General features: G+C 46.6%; 2 protein-coding genes across 3 annotated transcripts in view; one reads left to right on the forward strand and one right to left on the reverse strand.

Annotated features, from left to right (window-relative positions):
- The window catches only part of CLGN (calmegin), a 91,338-nt gene that overhangs the window by 58,216 nt on the left and 14,608 nt on the right, over positions 1–18,514 (reverse strand). The gene's annotated exons all lie outside the window — the stretch shown is intronic.
- LOC311519484 (uncharacterized protein) lies at positions 3,620–9,930 on the forward strand. Its single transcript, XM_084626014.1, has 2 exons — positions 3,620–7,989; positions 9,809–9,930. The coding sequence occupies exon 1, from the start codon at positions 3,678–3,680 to the stop codon at positions 7,605–7,607; it is 3,930 nt and encodes a 1,309-aa protein (XP_084482140.1). The 5' UTR covers positions 3,620–3,677; the 3' UTR covers positions 7,608–7,989; positions 9,809–9,930.

An 18,514-nucleotide genomic window follows, 5' to 3' on the forward strand; every position in this document is an offset into this window, starting at 1 on the left:
AGTGTGTACACACACATCCATGGAGCCCTCTGCTAGGGTGGCTGGACTCCCCAAAGAGCTTCCTGCTTTAGGGTTTGGGAGTGAAAGTCTCCCCCCTCCCTCTCACACCCTTCCCTTAACAGCTAACACACACCACCAGTGGCAGCACTGGTCTGTGCAGATTCAAAAAGACATTACTGCATTAAATGTATACTGTTCACATTAAGCAGGCTCTTCATAACCATAAGGCTACAAAATGTCTTTTTTCAATTTTTAAATGAAATCTTAGATCCCATGGGTATCAATGGCACTTCCCTAGAGATTTCTGAAGCCTTATGTTCCCATATTTTGGGATCATAATTTTTCAAAACCACAATTTCTACTCTTGTTGGTGTTCAGAGATTCCTAAGTTAAGGCTAGAAAGGTCTGTTACAATAACCTAAACACCTGCGTAACAAAAGCCACAGTAATTCCTGCATCAACCCCTGAAGGTCTGTTTGAGGATATCTTTTTGATAGTCATCCAATCTTGGTTTTAAGGACTTTATGTAATTGAGAATCCACCATCTCCTCAGGTAAATTCCAGTGGTTAGTCACCCTATTAAAAACATGTAAAATATTTCTAGTTTGAATTTGCCTAGCCTCATCTTCCAGCCACTGCTGCTACATTAAAGAGCATCTCCTGTTAGAAATCTTTCCCACATAAACCTGTCTCCTGTTGGCCATAATCAAGTGACCTCTTAACCTTCTCTCTAGATATAAAGCATGGTTTGTCATGCCTTAGATCATTTTTGTAGCTCTTTTCTGAACCCTTTCCAAATGTTTCAACTTTCTTTTTTAAACAAGAACAGCAGAACTGGACATGGTATTTGAGTAATGGTCTCACTAATGCCATATACAGAAGCAGTACCATCTCTCTACACCTACTTGATATTCCCTTATGTTTTCAAGGATTACATGCACCTTCTTAGATATGCCACCTATTATAACCTTGAGTCCTTTTCCACATCACCACATTCCAGAATACTGTCTCATCTTGTATCAACATTCTTTCTTCCTAAAAATAGGACCTTGCATTTGGCTCTATTAAAAAAACCAAAAAAACCCAGAGGTTGTTAAAATGAGCCCACCTTGCTTAAGCCATCCAGTTTGACCTATTCTCCATCATTATTTACCATCCCAACAATCTGTATTATCAGCAAGTTTTGCCAGCAATTATTTTACATTAAGACTGCCAACACTTCTCATTTTAAAACCCCTTTTTCAGTTGCTTATAACTTTGCCAAACTTTTTGGGCTGAAGTTCTCCCGTTCATTTGTAAGACTTCCGCCAAAATGATTCAGTCATCTGCAAGAAAGGCTGGGCAAAACAGTATTTTCCTCTATGTTCAAAAATTCTGGCAGCCTTCTCTCTGAAATGCTCTAAGGCTCTCCTGATTTGGCAGGGGGTGGCCTTTGTATCAGGGTGTCATAAATATAAAGGGAAGGGTAAACCCCTTTGAAATCCCTCCTGGCCAGGGGAAAGCTCCTCTCACCTGTAAAGGGTTAAGAAGCTAAAGGTAACCTCGCTGGCACCTGACCAAAATGACCAATGAGGAGACAAGATACTTTCAAAAGCTGGGAGGAGGGAGAGAAACAAAGGGTCTGTGTCTGTCTGTAGTCGTCTTGGCCGGGGACAGAACAGGAATGGAGTCTTAGAACTTTTAGTAAGTAATCTAGCTAGGTATGTGTTAGATTATGATTTCTTTAAATGGCTGAGAAAAGAATTGTGCTGAATAGAATAACTATTTCTGTCTGTGTATCTTTTTTGTAACTTAAGGTTTTGCCTAGAGGGGTTCTCTATGTTTTTGAATCTAATTACCCTGTAAGATATATACCATCCTGATTTTACAGGGGGGATTTCTTTATTTCTATTTACTTCTATTTTTTATTAAAAGTCTTCTTGTAAAACACTGAATGCTTTTTCATTGTTCTCAGATCCAAGGGTTTGGGTTTGTGGTCACCTATGCAAATTGGTGAGGCTTTTTATCCAACATTTCCCAGGAAAGGGGGGGGGTGCAAGTGTTGGGAGGATTGTTCATTGTTCCTAAGATCCAAGGGTCTGGGTCTGTAGTCACCTAGGCAAATTGGTGAGGCTTTTTACCAAACCTTGTCCAGGAAGTGGGGTGCAAGGTTTTGGGAAGTATTTTGGGGGGAAGGACGCGTCCAAACAGCTCTTCCCCAGTAACCAGTATTAGTTTGGTGGTGGTAGCGGCCATTCCAAGGATAACGGGGGTAATATTTTGTACCTTGGGGAAGTTTTGACCTAAGCTGGTAAAGATAAGCTTAGGAGGTTTTTCATGCAGGTCCCCACATCTGTACCCTAGAGTTCAGAGTGGGGGAGGAACCTTGACATGGTGGCACAGTGGTGGGATTAACCTGAAATCATTTTGAGATCCAGTTGAGATTTTTTGAACTAGAAATACAGATTTTAAAAAGGAATTTTTAGGAAGTCCAGAAGGCAGCTTTGAAACTGAAAGCAGCTTGGTTTCTCTCTGCTTTGTGGCCAAGCAGAGACAAAAGGGGATTATCTTGTGAATTGCAGGTTTTCTTTGCCTGGAGGCAGGGTACTTAACTCCTGCAGGGAAATTCACAGTCTTCCAACCCAGAGGTTTTTTTTTTCTTTTCTTCCTAAAAGTAAATAGGGGGTGTGTGCTCTACCCATTTGCCTGGAGACAAAAGTGGCAGGGTTTTTTTTAGGATTTTGATTTTTTTTTTTTTTACAAGGAGCACAGGTTTGAAAAGAAATTTTTTTCTTCTTTGGGCTGGGTAAGCAGGTTTCCAAGTAGTTGGAGGTTTTTTGCTTTAATTTGGGCCCAGAGCAGAGACAAGGGAATTGTCTTTTTCTGTAGGCTGACAATCACTATCAGAGAATAGGTATTCTATTCCAGCACAGCAAAATTTTACAGCCAAGTTTTGTTTGTTTATTTCTAAACCTCGGGTGTAAAGTTAGTTAAAAACAGAGAGGTTAGAATGGCCAAATCCTCAGCTCGACTACAGCTGGAATTAGCCAAATTTCAGGCTGAGGAAAAACAAAGGGAACATGAAAGACAGATAGAACTCATGCAGCTGAAGAAGGAACAAGAAAGGGAGGCAGAACAACACCAAGAGGCTGCCCACAAGAGGGAAATGGAGGCAAGGAAGCATGTGGAGGAGGAGAGGGAAAAAGAGAGGAAGCATGTGGAGGAGGAGAAGGAAAAAGAGAGGAAGCATGTGGAGGAGATGGAGAGGATAAAGGCCCAGCAGAATATACCAACAAACCCTAGCAATCCTTCTCCAGGTACCACTTCCCATCCCAGAAAGTTCCCCACCTACAAGGCAGGTGATGATACTGAGGCCTTCTTAGAAAACTTCGAAAGGGCCTGCCTTGGGTACAACATCTCTACTGACCAATACATGGTAGAGCTGAGGCCGCAGCTCAGTGGACCCTTAGCTGAGGTGGCAGCTGAAATGCCTAAAGAACACATGAACAAGTATGAACTGTTTAAATCCAAGGCGAGAGTCAGAATGGGGATAACACCCGAGCAGTCTCGTCGGAGGTTCAGAGCCCTAAGGTGGAAACCAGACGTCATTTACCCGACATGCCTACCACATTGTAAAACATTGGGATGCCTGGATATCAGGAGCAAGTGTTGAATCTCCAGTAAATTTGCCCTTCCTAATGCAAATGGAACAATTCTTAGAGGGTGTTCCTGAGGAAATAGAAAGATACATCCTAGATGGGAAACCCAAAACTGTAATTGAGGCAGGAGAGATTGGAGCCAGATGGGTGGAGGTGGCAGAGAAGAAGAAAACTGGTCGCAGTTGGAGCGGAGACCAGAAGGGACCACCCCAGACCACACCCTATTACCGGGGGCCGCCCAAAGCCCCATCTACCTCCCAAAGAACCCTCCAGACCCCTTATCGTCCCACCACCCCGTTCTCCAGCAACCCTCCTCGCCCCAGTGACCCGTCAGCTGGACGATGTTTTAAGTGTAACGAGCTGGGGCATGTAAAGGCCAACTGCCCCAAGAACCCCAACAGATTACAGTTCATTGCACCGGAATCACACCAGAGGTCCACAGGCCCAGATACCTCCCAGATACCCTTGGAGCGGAGGGAAACTGTGAGTGTGGGTGGGAAGAAGGTCACCGCGTGGAGGGACACCGGAGCACAAGTGTCAGCTATCCATGCTTCCTTAGTGGACCCCAATTTAATCAACCCAGAGATCCAAGTGACGATTCAACCCTTCAAGTCCAACTCTTTCAATTTGCCTACAGCCAAGTTGCCTGTCCAGTACAAGGGCTGGTCAGGAATGTGGACTTTTGCAGTCTATGATGATTATCCCATCCCCATGCTGTTGGGGGAAGACTTGGCCAATCATGTGAAGCAGGCCAAGAGGGTGGGAATGGTCACCCGCAACCAGGCTAAACAAGCCGTGAGGCCTAGCTCTGTTCCGGAAACTTCTATCAGGACCCAGTCAGAGGTGATGGACCTGGACCCCAGGCCAATGTCTGCAACAGCAGTAGTGGATCCAGTCCCAGAGACCCAGACGGAACCAGTCCCAGAACCGGAACCAGCCGAACAACCAACACCAGACCCCGTGTCAGCACTGAATCCAGTACTTGCAACCTCAACACCAGAGGGCCCCACCGAACCTGAACTGGCAGCAGCCGATAACCCTACACAAGAGGCTCAGCCGGAGCCTGAATCCCAACATAGTACACCAGCGGAGAGCGGTTCACAGTCAACAGAAACAGCTCCATCCCCTATATCGCTTCCAGAGGGACCAAGCCTAGGTCCACAATCCCATGAGGAACTGATGTCTCCAGCATCAAGGGAACAGTTCCAGACCGAACAGGAAGCAGATGAAAGCCTCCAGAGAGCTTGGACGGCGGCACGGAGCAACCCACCGCCTCTCAGCTCTTCTAATCGATCCAGGTTTGTTGTAGAAAGAGGACTTTTATACAAGGAAACTCTTTCTGGGGGACACCAGGAAGACTGGCATCCTCAGAGACAGTTGGTAGTTCCAACTAAATACCGGGCCAAGCTCTTGAGCTTAGCCCATGATCACCCTAGTGGCCATGCTGGGGTGAACAGGACCAAAGACCGTTTGGGGGGGTCATTCCACTGGGAGGGAATGGGCAAGGATGTTTCTACCTATGTCCAGTCTTGTGAGGTGTGCCAAAGAGTGGGAAAACCCCAAGACCAGGTCAAAGCTCCTCTCCAGCCACTCCCCATCATTGAAGTTCCATTTCAGCGAGTAGCTGTGGATATTCTGGGTCCTTTTCCGAAAAAGACACCCAGAGGAAAGCAGTACATACTGACTTTCATGGATTTTGCCACCCGATGGCCGGAAGCAGTAGCTCTAAGCAACACCAGGGCTAAAAGTGTGTGCCAGGCACTAGCAGACATTTTTGCCAGGGTAGGTTGGCCCTCCGACATCCTCACAGATGCAGGGACTAATTTCCTGGCAGGAACTATGAAAAACCTTTGGGAAGCTCATGGGGTAAATCACTTGGTTGCCACTCCTTACCATCATCAAACAAATGGCATGGTGGAGAAGTTTAATGGAACTTTGGGGGCCATGATACGTAAATTCGTAAATGAGCACTCCAATGACTGGGACCTAGTATTGCAGCAGTTGCTCTTTGCCTACAGAGCTGTACCACATCCCAGTTTAGGGTTTTCCCCATTTGAACTTGTATATGGCCGTGAGGTTAAGGGGCCATTGCAGTTGGTGAAGCAGCAATGGGAGGGATTTACACCTTCTCCAGGAACTAACATTCTGGACTTTGTAACCAACCTACAAAACACCCTCCGAACCTCTTTAGCCCTTGCTAGAGAAAACTTACAGGATGCTCAAAAAGAGCAAAAAGCCTGGTATGATAAACATGCCAGAGAGCGTTCCTTCAAAGTAGGAGACCAGGTCATGGTCTTAAAGGCGCTCCAGGCCCATAAAATGGAAGCATCGTGGGAAGGGCCATTCGTGGTCCAGGAGCGCCTGGGAGCTGTTAATTATCTCATAGCATTCCCCACCTCCAACCGAAAGCCTAAGGTGTATCATATTAATTCTCTAAAGCCCTTTTATTCCAGAGAATTAAAGGTTTGTCAGTTTACAGCCCAGGGAGGAGACGACGCTGAGTGGCCTGAAGGTGTCTACTACGAAGGGAAATGTGCTGGTGGTGTGGAAGAGGTGAACCTCTCCATGACCCTTGGGCGTATGCAGCGACAGCAGATCCAGGAGCTGTGCACTAGCTACGCGCCAACGTTCTCAGCCACCCCAGGACTGACTGAACGGGCATACCACTCCATTGACACAGGTAATGCTCACCCAATTAGGGTCCAACCTTACCGGGTGTCTCCTCAAGCTAAAACTGCTATAGAACGGGAGATCCAGGATATGTTACAGATGGGTGTAATCCGCCCCTCTGAAAGTGCATGGGCATCTCCAGTGGTTCTAGTTCCCAAACCAGATGGGGAAATACGTTTTTGCGTGGACTACCGTAAGCTAAATGCTGTAACTCGCCCAGACAACTATCCCATGCCACGCACAGATGAACTATTAGAGAAACTGGGAAGGGCCCAGTTCATCTCTACCTTGGACTTAACCAAGGGGTACTGGCAGGTACCGCTAGATGAATCTGCCAAGGAAAGGTCAGCCTTCATCACACATCTCGGGCTGTATGAATTTAATGTACTCCCTTTCGGGCTGCGAAATGCACCCGCCACTTTCCAAAGACTTGTAGATGGTCTCCTAGCGGGATTAGGAGAATATGCAGTCGCCTACCTTGACGACGTGGCCATATTTTCGGATTCCTGGGCAGACCACCTGGAACATCTACAAAAAGTCCTTGAGCGCATAAGGGAGGCAGGACTAACTGTTAAGGCTAAGAAGTGTCAAATAGGCCTAAACAGAGTGACTTACCTTGGACACCAGGTGGGTCAAGGAACTATCAGCCCCCTACAGGCCAAAGTGGATGCTATCCAAAAGTGGCCTGTCCCAAAGTCAAAGAAACAGGTTCAATCCTTCTTAGGCTTGGCCGGTTATTACAGACGATTTGTACCGCACTACAGCCAAATCGCTGCCCCACTGACAGACCTAACCAAAAAGAAACAGCCAAATGCTGTTCAGTGGACCGGAAAGTGTCAGAAGGCCTTTAACAAGCTTAAAGCGACACTCATGTCTGACCCTGTACTAAGGGCCCCAGACTTTGACAAACCGTTCCTAGTAACCACAGATGCATCCGAGCGTGGTGTGGGAGCAGTTTTAATGCAGAAAGGACCTGATCAAGAATTCCACCCTGTAGTGTTTCTCAGCAAAAAACTGTCTGAGAGGGAAAGCAACTGGTCAGTCACTGAAAAAGAATGTTATGCCATTGTCTACGCTCTGGAAAAGCTACGCCCATATGTTTGGGGACGGCGTTTCCACCTGCAAACCGACCATGCTGCACTAAAGTGGCTTCACACCGTCAAAGAAACTAACAAAAAACTTCTTCGGTGGAGTTTAGCTCTCCAAGATTTTGATTTCGACATCCAACACATCTCAGGAGCTTCTAACAAAGTGGCTGATGCACTCTCCCGTGAAAGTTTCCCAGAATCAACTGGTTAAAATCGTCCTTGAGATGTGGAAAATATTGTTAGTCTTTATGTACTTGGTAGTATATTTAGAGATGCATGTGTCTTATTAACTCTGTTTTCCTAGAGCTCCAGGAAGAAATCCCAGCCAGTGTTTCACCCTAGCTGAGATTTGGGGGGCGTGTCATAAATATAAAGGGAAGGGTAAACCCCTTTGAAATCCCTCCTGGCCAGGGGAAAGCTCCTCTCACCTGTAAAGGGTTAAGAAGCTAAAGGTAACCTCGCTGGCACCTGACCAAAATGACCAATGAGGAGATTAGATACTTTCAAAAGCTGGGAGGAGGGAGAGGAACAAAGGGTCTGTCTGTAGTCGTCTTGGCCGGGGACAGAACAGGAATGGAGTCTTAGAACTTTTAGTAAGTAATCTAGCTAGGTATGTGTTAGATTATGATTTCTTTAAATGGCTGAGAAAAGAATTGTGCTGAATAGAATAACTATTTCTGTCTGTGTATCTTTTTTGTAACTTAAGGTTTTGCCTAGAGGGGTTCTCTATGTTTTTGAATCTAATTACCCTGTAAGATATATACCATCCTGATTTTACAGGGGGGATTTCTTTATTTCTATTTACTTCTATTTTTTATTAAAAGTCTTCTTGTAAAACACTGAATGCTTTTTCATTGTTCTCAGATCCAAGGGTTTGGGTTTGTGGTCACCTATGCAAATTGGTGAGGCTTTTTATCCAACATTTCCCAGGAAAGGGGGGGGGTGCAAGTGTTGGGAGGATTGTTCATTGTTCTTAAGATCCAAGGGTCTGGGTCTGTAGTCACCTAGGCAAATTGGTGAGGCTTTTTACCAAACCTTGTCCAGGAAGTGGGGTGCAAGGTTTTGGGAAGTATTTTGGGGGGAAGGACGCGTCCAAACAGCTCTTCCCCAGTAACCAGTATTAGTTTGGTGGTGGTAGCGGCCATTCCAAGGATAACGGGGGTAATATTTTGTACCTTGGGGAAGTTTTGACCTAAGCTGGTAAAGATAAGCTTAGGAGGTTTTTCATGCAGGTCCCCACATCTGTACCCTAGAGTTCAGAGTGGGGGAGGAACCTTGACACAGGGATATGCCTTATGAAATCCCTGTGAAAATTCACCCAAATTGGGCCAAGTTATAAGCTCCTAAAACTGTAGAGCTTGCATAAACTGAAAGTCGCTACGGGGCATAAATAGCTAAAATCTCCAAAGTCCTTGTCCTCATTGGGCATACTCAAGCCTCTCACAGCTCTCAGTGCTGGCCAGATAGAGCATCCACCACCCCCTCTCAGCTTCTACATGCTACTAGACTGCAGAATGCTCCAGGCCCAGCCCACGGCTATGGGGTGAAGTTGAACTTTCCCTGAAATAGCTGTTCTGGGACAAGGTGGGGTGGGGCCAGGCACTGGACTTGAGAACCTCTCTCCCCTGTGCTCTCAATGAGCAAGGGAGACAATGCCCAGTTAATGCCCAGGCATTGTGGTGAAGGGAAAGGAAGAGGTTGTGGGAAACACTTTGGATGAGGACCCCAGGGAGGTAGAGGTATACTGAAAAAAGGAACTGGGGACTGGGACTCACAGGGAAAGCAAACTGACTTAGTGAGCCCAGAGGAAGAGACTACAACTGAGATGAGAAACCCAAAACCCAAGGAGTGGGGACTGGGTAGGCAAAAAGAATGTGAGTGGGACAAGAAGCCAGGAGTGGAGAAGAGACAGGACAGTTTGGAAGCAACAGGGAAGAAGGCATCGAGCTGGGGGAGGAGGAGTGGAGGGAGAAGAAAACAAGTGTCTGTGCCCACTGGTGAATAGTCTCACTATTTCTCAGCTGTCTGCAAATATTTATGAAGCCAACTGGCAAAATCTGTCTCATATCCCCCTCAAATACTGGTCCCCATATAGTATGACCACATATTACTGCTATCAGTTACTCAACTAGCTCAAGTAGCAGAGAGGTCTTAGGTGGATCTAATTGCAACCCTGATGATTACCCATGTCAGTGTCAATAAAATAGACTTTTCTCCAGCTTGCTTTTTTCCCTCCTCAGAGCTTACATAAAACCTATGTTAAAAGAACATTAAGAATGAAAAGTCAAAATAAAATGTTAAGCAAAGGTAGTCTTAATTCTGGCACTTTCTAATTGTCTCCCTTCCTCATTCATCTCCATTAGGATATATTCTAATTACATGAACACATACTATTTTTTTTTTTTTGCACAGGACCCTTGCCTCATTCAGTGCATAGGATGGACATGTTCTGTGGATAAATCAAGGATGTGTAGTGAAGAAGGCTGTTGTCTGTAGGACCCCTCCCTCTTTTGCTGAGGAAGTTGGAAGGTGTGTAGTTACTAAGGCAGGGGACTGCAGGAAAAGAAGAAGAGAGCCATGAAGCCCCTCCAATCCGAGATAGCTGAAAACTGCCCTGGAAACCTGGATTCTATCCCTGCATCTGCCAGAGGTCCTATGTAATTCTAAGCAAATCACTAAAACTAAACATTTCAGATATGGTCAATAATTGTGTGTTCGTTATTTTCTGGATGCCCAACTTGAAACTTAAGGGTCTGAGTTGCAGAAGTGCGGTGTACTCAGCTGAGACTGTAGTAAATGAGAGCTGTGCTTGAATATGCATTGCACGATCATGTTAAGTACTCTGAAAAAAAAAATCAGGTCCTAGGCAGCTCCCATAGTCTGTGGATACTTCTGGCTTTAATCTGCGTGCCTCAAATCCCCATCTACAAAACCAGGGATAATGGCATGTCTCACCTCACGTACGTTTTGAGACGATTAATTAATGTTTGATAAGTGCAATAGGAAAACCCACAATAAGAACTATATTGATAATGCAATACGAAAACCCACAAGCAAATTAATACATTTCTCTTCATAACAGGGTTTGAATAGTGAGCAGTAAATATGGTCTAGGGACATTACTGACACCAAACAGGTTCAGTTTCTATTAAAATCTCTGAAACCGTCTATAACGAGACCACAGATAAGGATTTGGGAAAGTTCAAGTTGGAAGACAACTTGGGTGAAAGTGATCATGAAATAATAAAAAAAAGGAAGTAGTGAGAGCAGCAGAAGGGCGGACTTCAAAAAAAAAAAAGGAGACTAAAATTCAGAGAGAACTGGTAGGTAAGAACCCATACGAAGAACATTCAGGGGAAAAGGAATTCAGTAGGGCTTGCAGTTTCTCAGCAAGACAGTATTGAAAAGACACAAACAGAAGCAAGCTATCCCAGTGCAAAAGGTAAGACAGAAAGAAAGAATAGAGAGGTCAATATGGGTGCATTGGGATGGGGGTTTTTTTTGTTTTGTTTTTTTAACTGACTGGAAAAATCTTATGAAAAAAAGTGGAAACAGGGACAAATTGCTAACAATGAGTACAAAAGAACAGCACAATCATGTAGGGACAAAATCAGAAACTGTAAGGCACAAAATGAGTTACATCTAGTAAGAGACAAAAAGGCAATAAAAAGATTCTAATACATTTGGAGTAAGACAGACAAAGGAGAGGGTAGATCCATTATTAGCGGGGAAGAAGGGCTAATGGATGACACCAAAGAGGCTGAGGTGTCTTAATTACTATTTTGTTTTACTCTTCACTAAAAAGGTTAATTGTGATCAGATGCTTAACAATTATGAAGAGTAACAACGGTGAAGGAACACAAGCCAGAATAGGGAAAGAACAGGTTAAAGACTATTTCAGCCCTGGTCTACACTAGGCCTTTAGGTCGAATTTAGCAGCGTTAAATCGATGTAAACCTGCACCCGTCCACACGATGAAGCCCTTTATTTCGACTTAAAGGGCTCTTGAAATCTATTTCCGTACTCCACCCCTGACAAGTGGATTAGCGCTTAAATCGGCCTTGCCGGGTCAAATTGTGTCCACAGTACCCCAAACTCGACAGTATTGGCCTCTGGGAGCTATCCCAGAGTGCTCCATTGTGACCGCTCTGGACAGCACTCTCAACTCAGATGCTCTGGCCAGGTAAACAAGAAAAGAACCGCAAACTTTTGAATCTCATTTCCTGTTTGGCCAGCGTGGCAAGCTGCAGGTGACCATGCAGAGCTCATCAGCACAGGTGACCATGATGGAGTCCCAGAATCGCAAAAGAGCTCCAGCATTGACTGAATGGGAGGTACGGGATCTGATCGCTGTACGGGGAGAGGAATCCGTGCTATCAGAACTCCATTCCAGTTTTCCGAAATGCCAAAACCTTTGCCAAAATCTCCCAGGGCATGAAGGACAGAGGCCATAACAGGGATCCGAAGCAGTGCCGCGTTAAACTTAAGGAGCTGAGGCAAGTCTACCAGAAAACCAGAGAGGCGAACGGCCGCTCCGGGTCAGAGCCCCAAACATGCCACTTCTAGGATGAGCTGCATGCCATTTTAGGGGTTCAGCCACCACTACCCCAGCTGTGTTGTTTGACTCCTTCAATGGAGATGGAGGCAACAGGAAGCAGGTTTTGGGGACGAAGATGATGATGAGGAGGTTGTAGATAGCTCACAGCAAGCAAGCAGAGAAACCGGTTTTCCCAACAGCCAGGAACTGTTTCTCACCCTGGAGCCAGTACCCCCCGAACCCACCCAAGGCTGCCTCCTGGACCCGGCAGGCAGAGAAGGGACCTCCGGTGAGCGTATCTTTTAAAATACTATACATGGTTTAAAAGCAAGCATGTGAAAGGATTAATTTGCCCTGGCATTCGCGGCTCTCCTGGATGTACTCCCAAAGCCTTTGCAAAAGGTTTCTGGGGAGGGCAGCCTTATTGCGTCCTTCATGGTAGGACACTTTACCACTCTAGGCCAGTAACACGTACTCGGGAATCATTGTACAACAAAGCATTGCAGTGTATGTTTGCTGGCATTCAAACAACATCTGTTCTTTATCTCTGTGTTATCTTCAGGAGAGTGAGATATCATTCATGGTCTCCTGGTTGAAATAGGGTGCTTTTCTTCAGGGGACACTCAGAGGAGCCCGTTCCTGCTGGGCTGTTTGCCTGCGGCTGAACAGAAATGTTCCCCGCTGTTAGCCACGGGGAGGAGGGAGGGTTGAGGGGGTAGCCACATGGTAGGGGGAGGCAAAATGCGACCTTGTAACGAAAGCACATGTGCTATGTATGTAATGTTAACAGCAAGGTTTACCCTGAAAGAGAGTGTAGCCCCTGTTTTATAAAATGTGTCTTTTTAAATACCAGTGTCCCTTTTTTTCCCTCTCTCCACCAGCTGCATGCGTTTCAATGATCACAGGATCTTCTCCTTCCCAGAGGCTAGTGAAGATTAGAAAGAAAACACTCATGATCATAGAATATCAGGGTTGGAAGGGACCTCAGGAGGTCATCCAGTCTAACTCCCTGCTCAAAGCAGGACCAATCCCCAACTAAATCATCCCAGCCAGGGCTTTGTCAAGCCTGACCTTAAAAACTTCTAAGGAAGGAGATTCCACCACCTCCCTAGGCAACGCATTCCAGTGTTTCACCACCCTCCTAGTGAAAAAGTTTTTCCTAATATCCAACCTAAACCTCCCCCACTGCAACTTGAGACCATTACTCCTTGTCCTCTCCTACCACTGAGAATAGTCTAGAACCATCCTCCTCTCTGGAACCACCTCTCAGGTAGCTGAAAGCAGCTATCAAATCCCACCTCATTCTTCTCTTCTGCAGGCTAAACAATCCCAGTTCCCTCAGCCTCTCCTCATAAGTCATGTGTTCCACCAGACCCCTAATCATTTTTGTTGCCCTTCGCTGGACTCTCTCCAATTTATCCACATCCTTCTTGTAGTGTGGGGCCCAAAACTGGACACAGTACTCCAGATGAGGCCTCACCAATGTGGACGATCACGTCCCTCGATCTGCTCGCTATGCCCCTACTTATACATCCCAAAATGCCATTGGCCTTCTTGGCAACAAGGGCACATTGCTGACTCATATCCAGCTTCTCGTCCACTGTCACCCCAGGTCCTTTTCCGCAGAACTGCTGCCTAGCCATTCGGTCCCTAGTCTGTAGCTGTGCATTGGGTTCTTCCGTCCTAAGTGCAGGACCCTGCACTTATCCTTATTGAACCTCATCAGATTTCTTTTGGCCCAATCCTCCAATTTGTCTAGGTCCCTCTGTATCCTATCCCTGCCCTCCAGCCTACCAACCACTCCTCCCAGTTTAGTATCATCTGCAAATTTGCTGAGAGTGCAATCCACACCATCCTCCAGATTATTTATGAAGATATTGAACAAAACTGGCCCCAGGACTGACCCCTGGGGCACTCCACTTGACACCAGCTGCCAACTAGACATGGAGCCATTGATCACTACCCGTTGAGCCCGACAATCTAGCCAACTTTCTACCCACCTTATAGTGCATTCATCCAGCCCATACTACTTTAACTTGCTGACAAGAATACTGTGGGAGACCATGTCAAAAGCTTTGCTAAAGTCAAGAAACAATAGCCACTGCTTTCCCTTCATCCACAGAACCAGTAATCTCATCATAGAAGGCGATTAGATTTGTAGTCAGGCATGACCTTCCCTTGGTGAATCCATGCTGACTGTTCCTGATCACTTTCCTCTCATCTAAGTGCTTCAGGATTGATTCTTTGAGGACCTGCTCCATGATTTTTCCTGGGACTGAAGTGAGGCTGACTGGCCTGTAGTTCCCAGGCCTCCTTCTTCCCTTTTTTAAAGATGAAATGATGATGAAATGTTCTCTGAGCTCATGCTGTCCTCCCACACTGACAGAGCACAGACGAATGTGTGGAGGCAAATAATGTCAGAGTGCAGGAAAGCACAAATGACCAGGAGGAGAGGTGGCGGGCTGAAGAGAGGGCTGAAGCTGAAAAGTGGCGGCAGCATGATGAGAGGAGGTAGGATTCAATGCTGAGGCTGCTGGAGGATCAAACCAGTATGCTCCAGAATATGGTTGAGCTGCAGCAAAGGCAACTGGAGCACAGACTGTGTGTAACCAACCGCCCTCCTCCCCAAGTTCCATAGCCTCCACATCCAGACGCCCAAGAACGCGGTGGGGGGGGGGGCGCCCACCGGCCAACCAGCCACTCCACCACAGAGGATTGCCTAAAAACAGAAGGCTGGCATTCAATAAATTTTAAAGTTGTAAACTTTTAAAGTGCTGTGTGGCATTTTCCTTCCCTCCTCCACCACCCCTCCTGGGCTACCTTGGTAGTCATCCCCCTATTTGTGTGATGAATGAATAAAGAATACATGAATGTGAAGCAACAACGACTTTACTGCCTCTGCAAGCAATGATCAAAGGGAGGAGGGGAGGGTAGTTAGCTTGCAGGGAAGTAGAGTGAACCAAGGGGCGGGGAGTTTCATCAAGGAGAAACAGAACTTTCACACCGTAGCCTGGCCAGTCATGAAACTGGTTTTCAAAGCTTCTCTGATGCGTACCGTGCCCTCCTGTGCTCTAACCGCCCTGGTATCTGGCTGCGCGTAACCAGCAGCCAGGCGATTTGCCTCAACCTCCCACCCCGCCATAAACGTCTCCCCCTTACTCTCACAGATATTGTGGAGCACACAGCAAGCAGTAATAACAGTGGGAATATAGGTTTCGCTGAGGTCTAAGCGAGCCAGCAAACTGCGCCAGCGCACCTTTAAACGTCCAAATGCACATTCTACCACCATTCTGCACTTGCTCAGCCTGTAGTTGAACAGCTCCCGACTACTGTCCAGGCTGCCTGTGTACGGCTTCATGAGCCATGGCATTAAGGGGTAGGCTGGGTCCCCAAGGATAACTATAGGCATTTCAACATCCCCAACAGTTATTTTCTGGTCTGGGAATAAAGTCCCTTCCTGCAGCTTTTGAAACAGACCAGAGTTCCTGAAGATGCGAGCGTCATGTACCTTTCCCGGCCATCCCACGTTGATGTTGCTGAAACGTCCCTTTTGATCCACCAGAGCTTGCAGCACTATTGAAAAGTACCCCTTGCGGTTTATGTGCTCACCGGCTTGGTGCTCCAGTGCCAAGATAGGGATATGGGTTCCGTCTATGGCCCCACCACAGTTAGGGAATCCCATTGCAGCAAAGCCATCCACTATGACCTGCACATTTCCCAGGGTCACTACCCTTGATATCAGCAGATCTTTGATTGCGTGGGCTACTTGCATCACAGCAGCCCCAACAGTAGATTTGCCCACTCCAAATTGATTCCCAATTGACAGGTAGCCGTCTGGCGTTGCAAGCTTCCACAGGGCTATTGCCACTCGCTTCTCCACTGTGAGGGCTGCTCTCATCTTGGTATTCATGCGTTTCAGGGCAGGGGAAAGCAAGTCACAAAGTTCCATGAAAGTTCCCTTACCTATGCGAAAGTTTCACAGCCACTGAGAATCGTCCCAGACCTGCAACACTATGCGGTCCCACCAGTCTGTGCTTGTTTCCCAAGCCCAGAATCAGCATTCCACAGCATGAACCTGCCCCATTAGCACCATGATGCATGCATTGGCAGGGCCCATGCTTTCAGAGAAATCTGTGTCCATGTCCTGATCACTCACGCGACCGAGCTGATGTCGCCTCCTCGCCCGGTATCGCTCTGCCAGGTTCTGGTGCTGCATATACGGCTGGATAATGCGTGTGGTGTTTAATGTGCTCCTAATTGCCAAAGTGAGCTGAGTGGCCTCCATGCTTGCCTTGGTATGGCATCTGCACAGAAAAAAGGCGCGGAACGATTGTCTGCCATTGCTCTGACGGAGGAAGGGGCAACTGATGACACGGCTTACAGGGTTGGCTTCAGGGAGGTAAAATCAACCAAGGGGGTGGCTTTACATCAAGGAGTATTTCAGTCAGGACTTCCCAGAGGGTTTCAATAAGAAATGGTGCACCTAAGTTATTGTTCTTATTGGAACAAGGAGGTTGGTCTGGCCTCTGATTGATACGTGGCTAGATTTACCTCGCTGCACCTTCCCTGTGAGTGACTGCAGTGTGACCTAGAGGAATGAGTCCCCTAGACGGGGGAGGGGGGGAAGCAAATGAGTACAAAACAAATCTTGTCTATTTCTTGTTTTGATCCATTCCATCTATCTTTTACATCTTTGGCTGGCAGAAGACGGTGCAGTAGGACTGCTAGCCATCCTCATCTCTTGCCTGCCTGGCAGAAGATGGTACAGTAGGACTGCTAGCAATCCATATCGCCTGCCTGCTCACCATAAGATGGTTCAATAGGACTGACTGCAGGACTAAAGAGAATGACTTGATCAAGTCACTCCAAATTTAGTCCGTGCCCATGTCTGTCCAGGCGCTCCCGGCCAACGCGGCCAGGAGCACCTTGGACATGACGATGACAGCTACCAGTCCTATTGCACCGTCTGCTGCCACAAGGCAATGGGTTGCTGCTACTGTGTAGCAATGCAGTACCGCGTCTGCCAGCACCCAGGAGACATACGGTGACGGTTACCTAAGCGGGCTCCATGCTTGCCGTGGTATGGCGTCTGCACAGGTAACTCATGAAAAAAGGCGCGAAATGATTGTCTGCCCTTGCTTTCACGGAGGGAGGGAGGGAACGGGGGCTTGACGGTATGTACCCAGAACCACCTGCGGCAATGTTTTAGCCCCATCAGGCATTGGGATCTCAACCAATGGGCAGCGGAGACTGCGGCAACTGTGGGATAGCTACCCACAATGCAACACTCCAGAAGTCGACTCTAGCCTCGGTACTGTGGAAGCGCTCTGGCGAGTTAATTTACTTAATGCACTTAGAGCATTTTCTGTGGGAACACACACTCGAATATATAAAACCGATTTCTAAAAAACCGACTTCTATAAATTCAACCTAATTTCGTAGTGTAGACATACCCTAAGACAAGTTAGATGCACTCAAGTCAGCAGGGCCTGATGAAATTCACCCTAGGGTACTTAAGGAACTAGCTGAAGCAATCACTGAACCATTAGCAGTTATCTCGGAGAACTCTTGGAGAACAGGTAAAGTCCCAGAGGACTGGAAAAGGGCAAACATATAACCTATCTTTAAAAAGAGAAACAGAGCACCTGGGGAATTACAGCCCTGTCTGCTTAATTTTGATGCCTAGGAACATACTGGAACAAATTAAACAATTTGTAAGCACCTAAAGGTCAAGAACAAATCATGCCAAATCAACCTAATTTCCTTCTTTAACAGTGTTACTTCCCTACTGAATAGGGGGAAAGTAACAGCAGATGCAATACATCTTGACAGTCCCTCATGACAGCCTCATAACCAAACCAGGAAAACTTGCTGTAAACAAAATTACTATAAAGTGGGTGCAAAAAGGGACGTATTCCAGGCTGTATTAACAGGAATGTCACCTGTAAGACAAAGGAGGTAACTGTTCCCCTCTACTTAGCACTGATGAGGCTTCAGCTGGAGCAGTATGTCCAGTTTTGGGCATCACACTTTGAGAAAGATGTGGACAAACTGGAGGGATGGGGAGAGAGAGACAGACACCTCCACACCCCTAGAAAAGCATTGAAAAAAGAAAATATGTCCAAACATGACCTATGAAGGAAGGTTTTTAAAAAATGGGTATATTTAGTCTTAAGGAAAGTAGACTGAGCAGGGACCAGATAGCAATCCTCAAATGTGTTAAAAGGCTATTGCGAAGAGGATGCTGATCAATTGTTCTCCATGTCCATGGAGGGCGGGATAAGCGGATTCCTTCCTGATCTGAGGCAAAAGGAGATTTTAGTTAAATAGTAGGAAAATTTTCTAACTATAATGCTAGGCACTAGAACAAGTTAACTATCTAAGGAAGCTGTGGAATCCCTATTATTAAAGGTTTTTGTTCCCCATTATGATGCTTCCCGTGGGTACCCAAGATTGCAAGGCACTTTGCTACCACCTGCCCTTAGCATGAAGGAGTCTAACCTGTGCTTGCTGAGGGCCAGCATCCCAAACCCATCAGCCACAGGCAATACAAGAACTCCCCTCCCGAGCTACACAAGCCC

The sequence above is a fragment of the Lepidochelys olivacea genome (genome assembly GCF_965140295.1).
Source record: "Lepidochelys olivacea isolate rLepOli2 genome assembly, chromosome: 4".
Classification (NCBI taxonomy): domain Eukaryota; kingdom Metazoa; phylum Chordata; order Testudines; family Cheloniidae; genus Lepidochelys; species Lepidochelys olivacea.

Bases quoted from the DNA above. Each gene is read 5' to 3' on its own strand.
- LOC311519484 (XM_084626014.1), top strand. From the start codon at position 3,678: ATGCAAATGGAACAATTCTTAGAGGGTGTTCCTGAGGAAATAGAAAGA.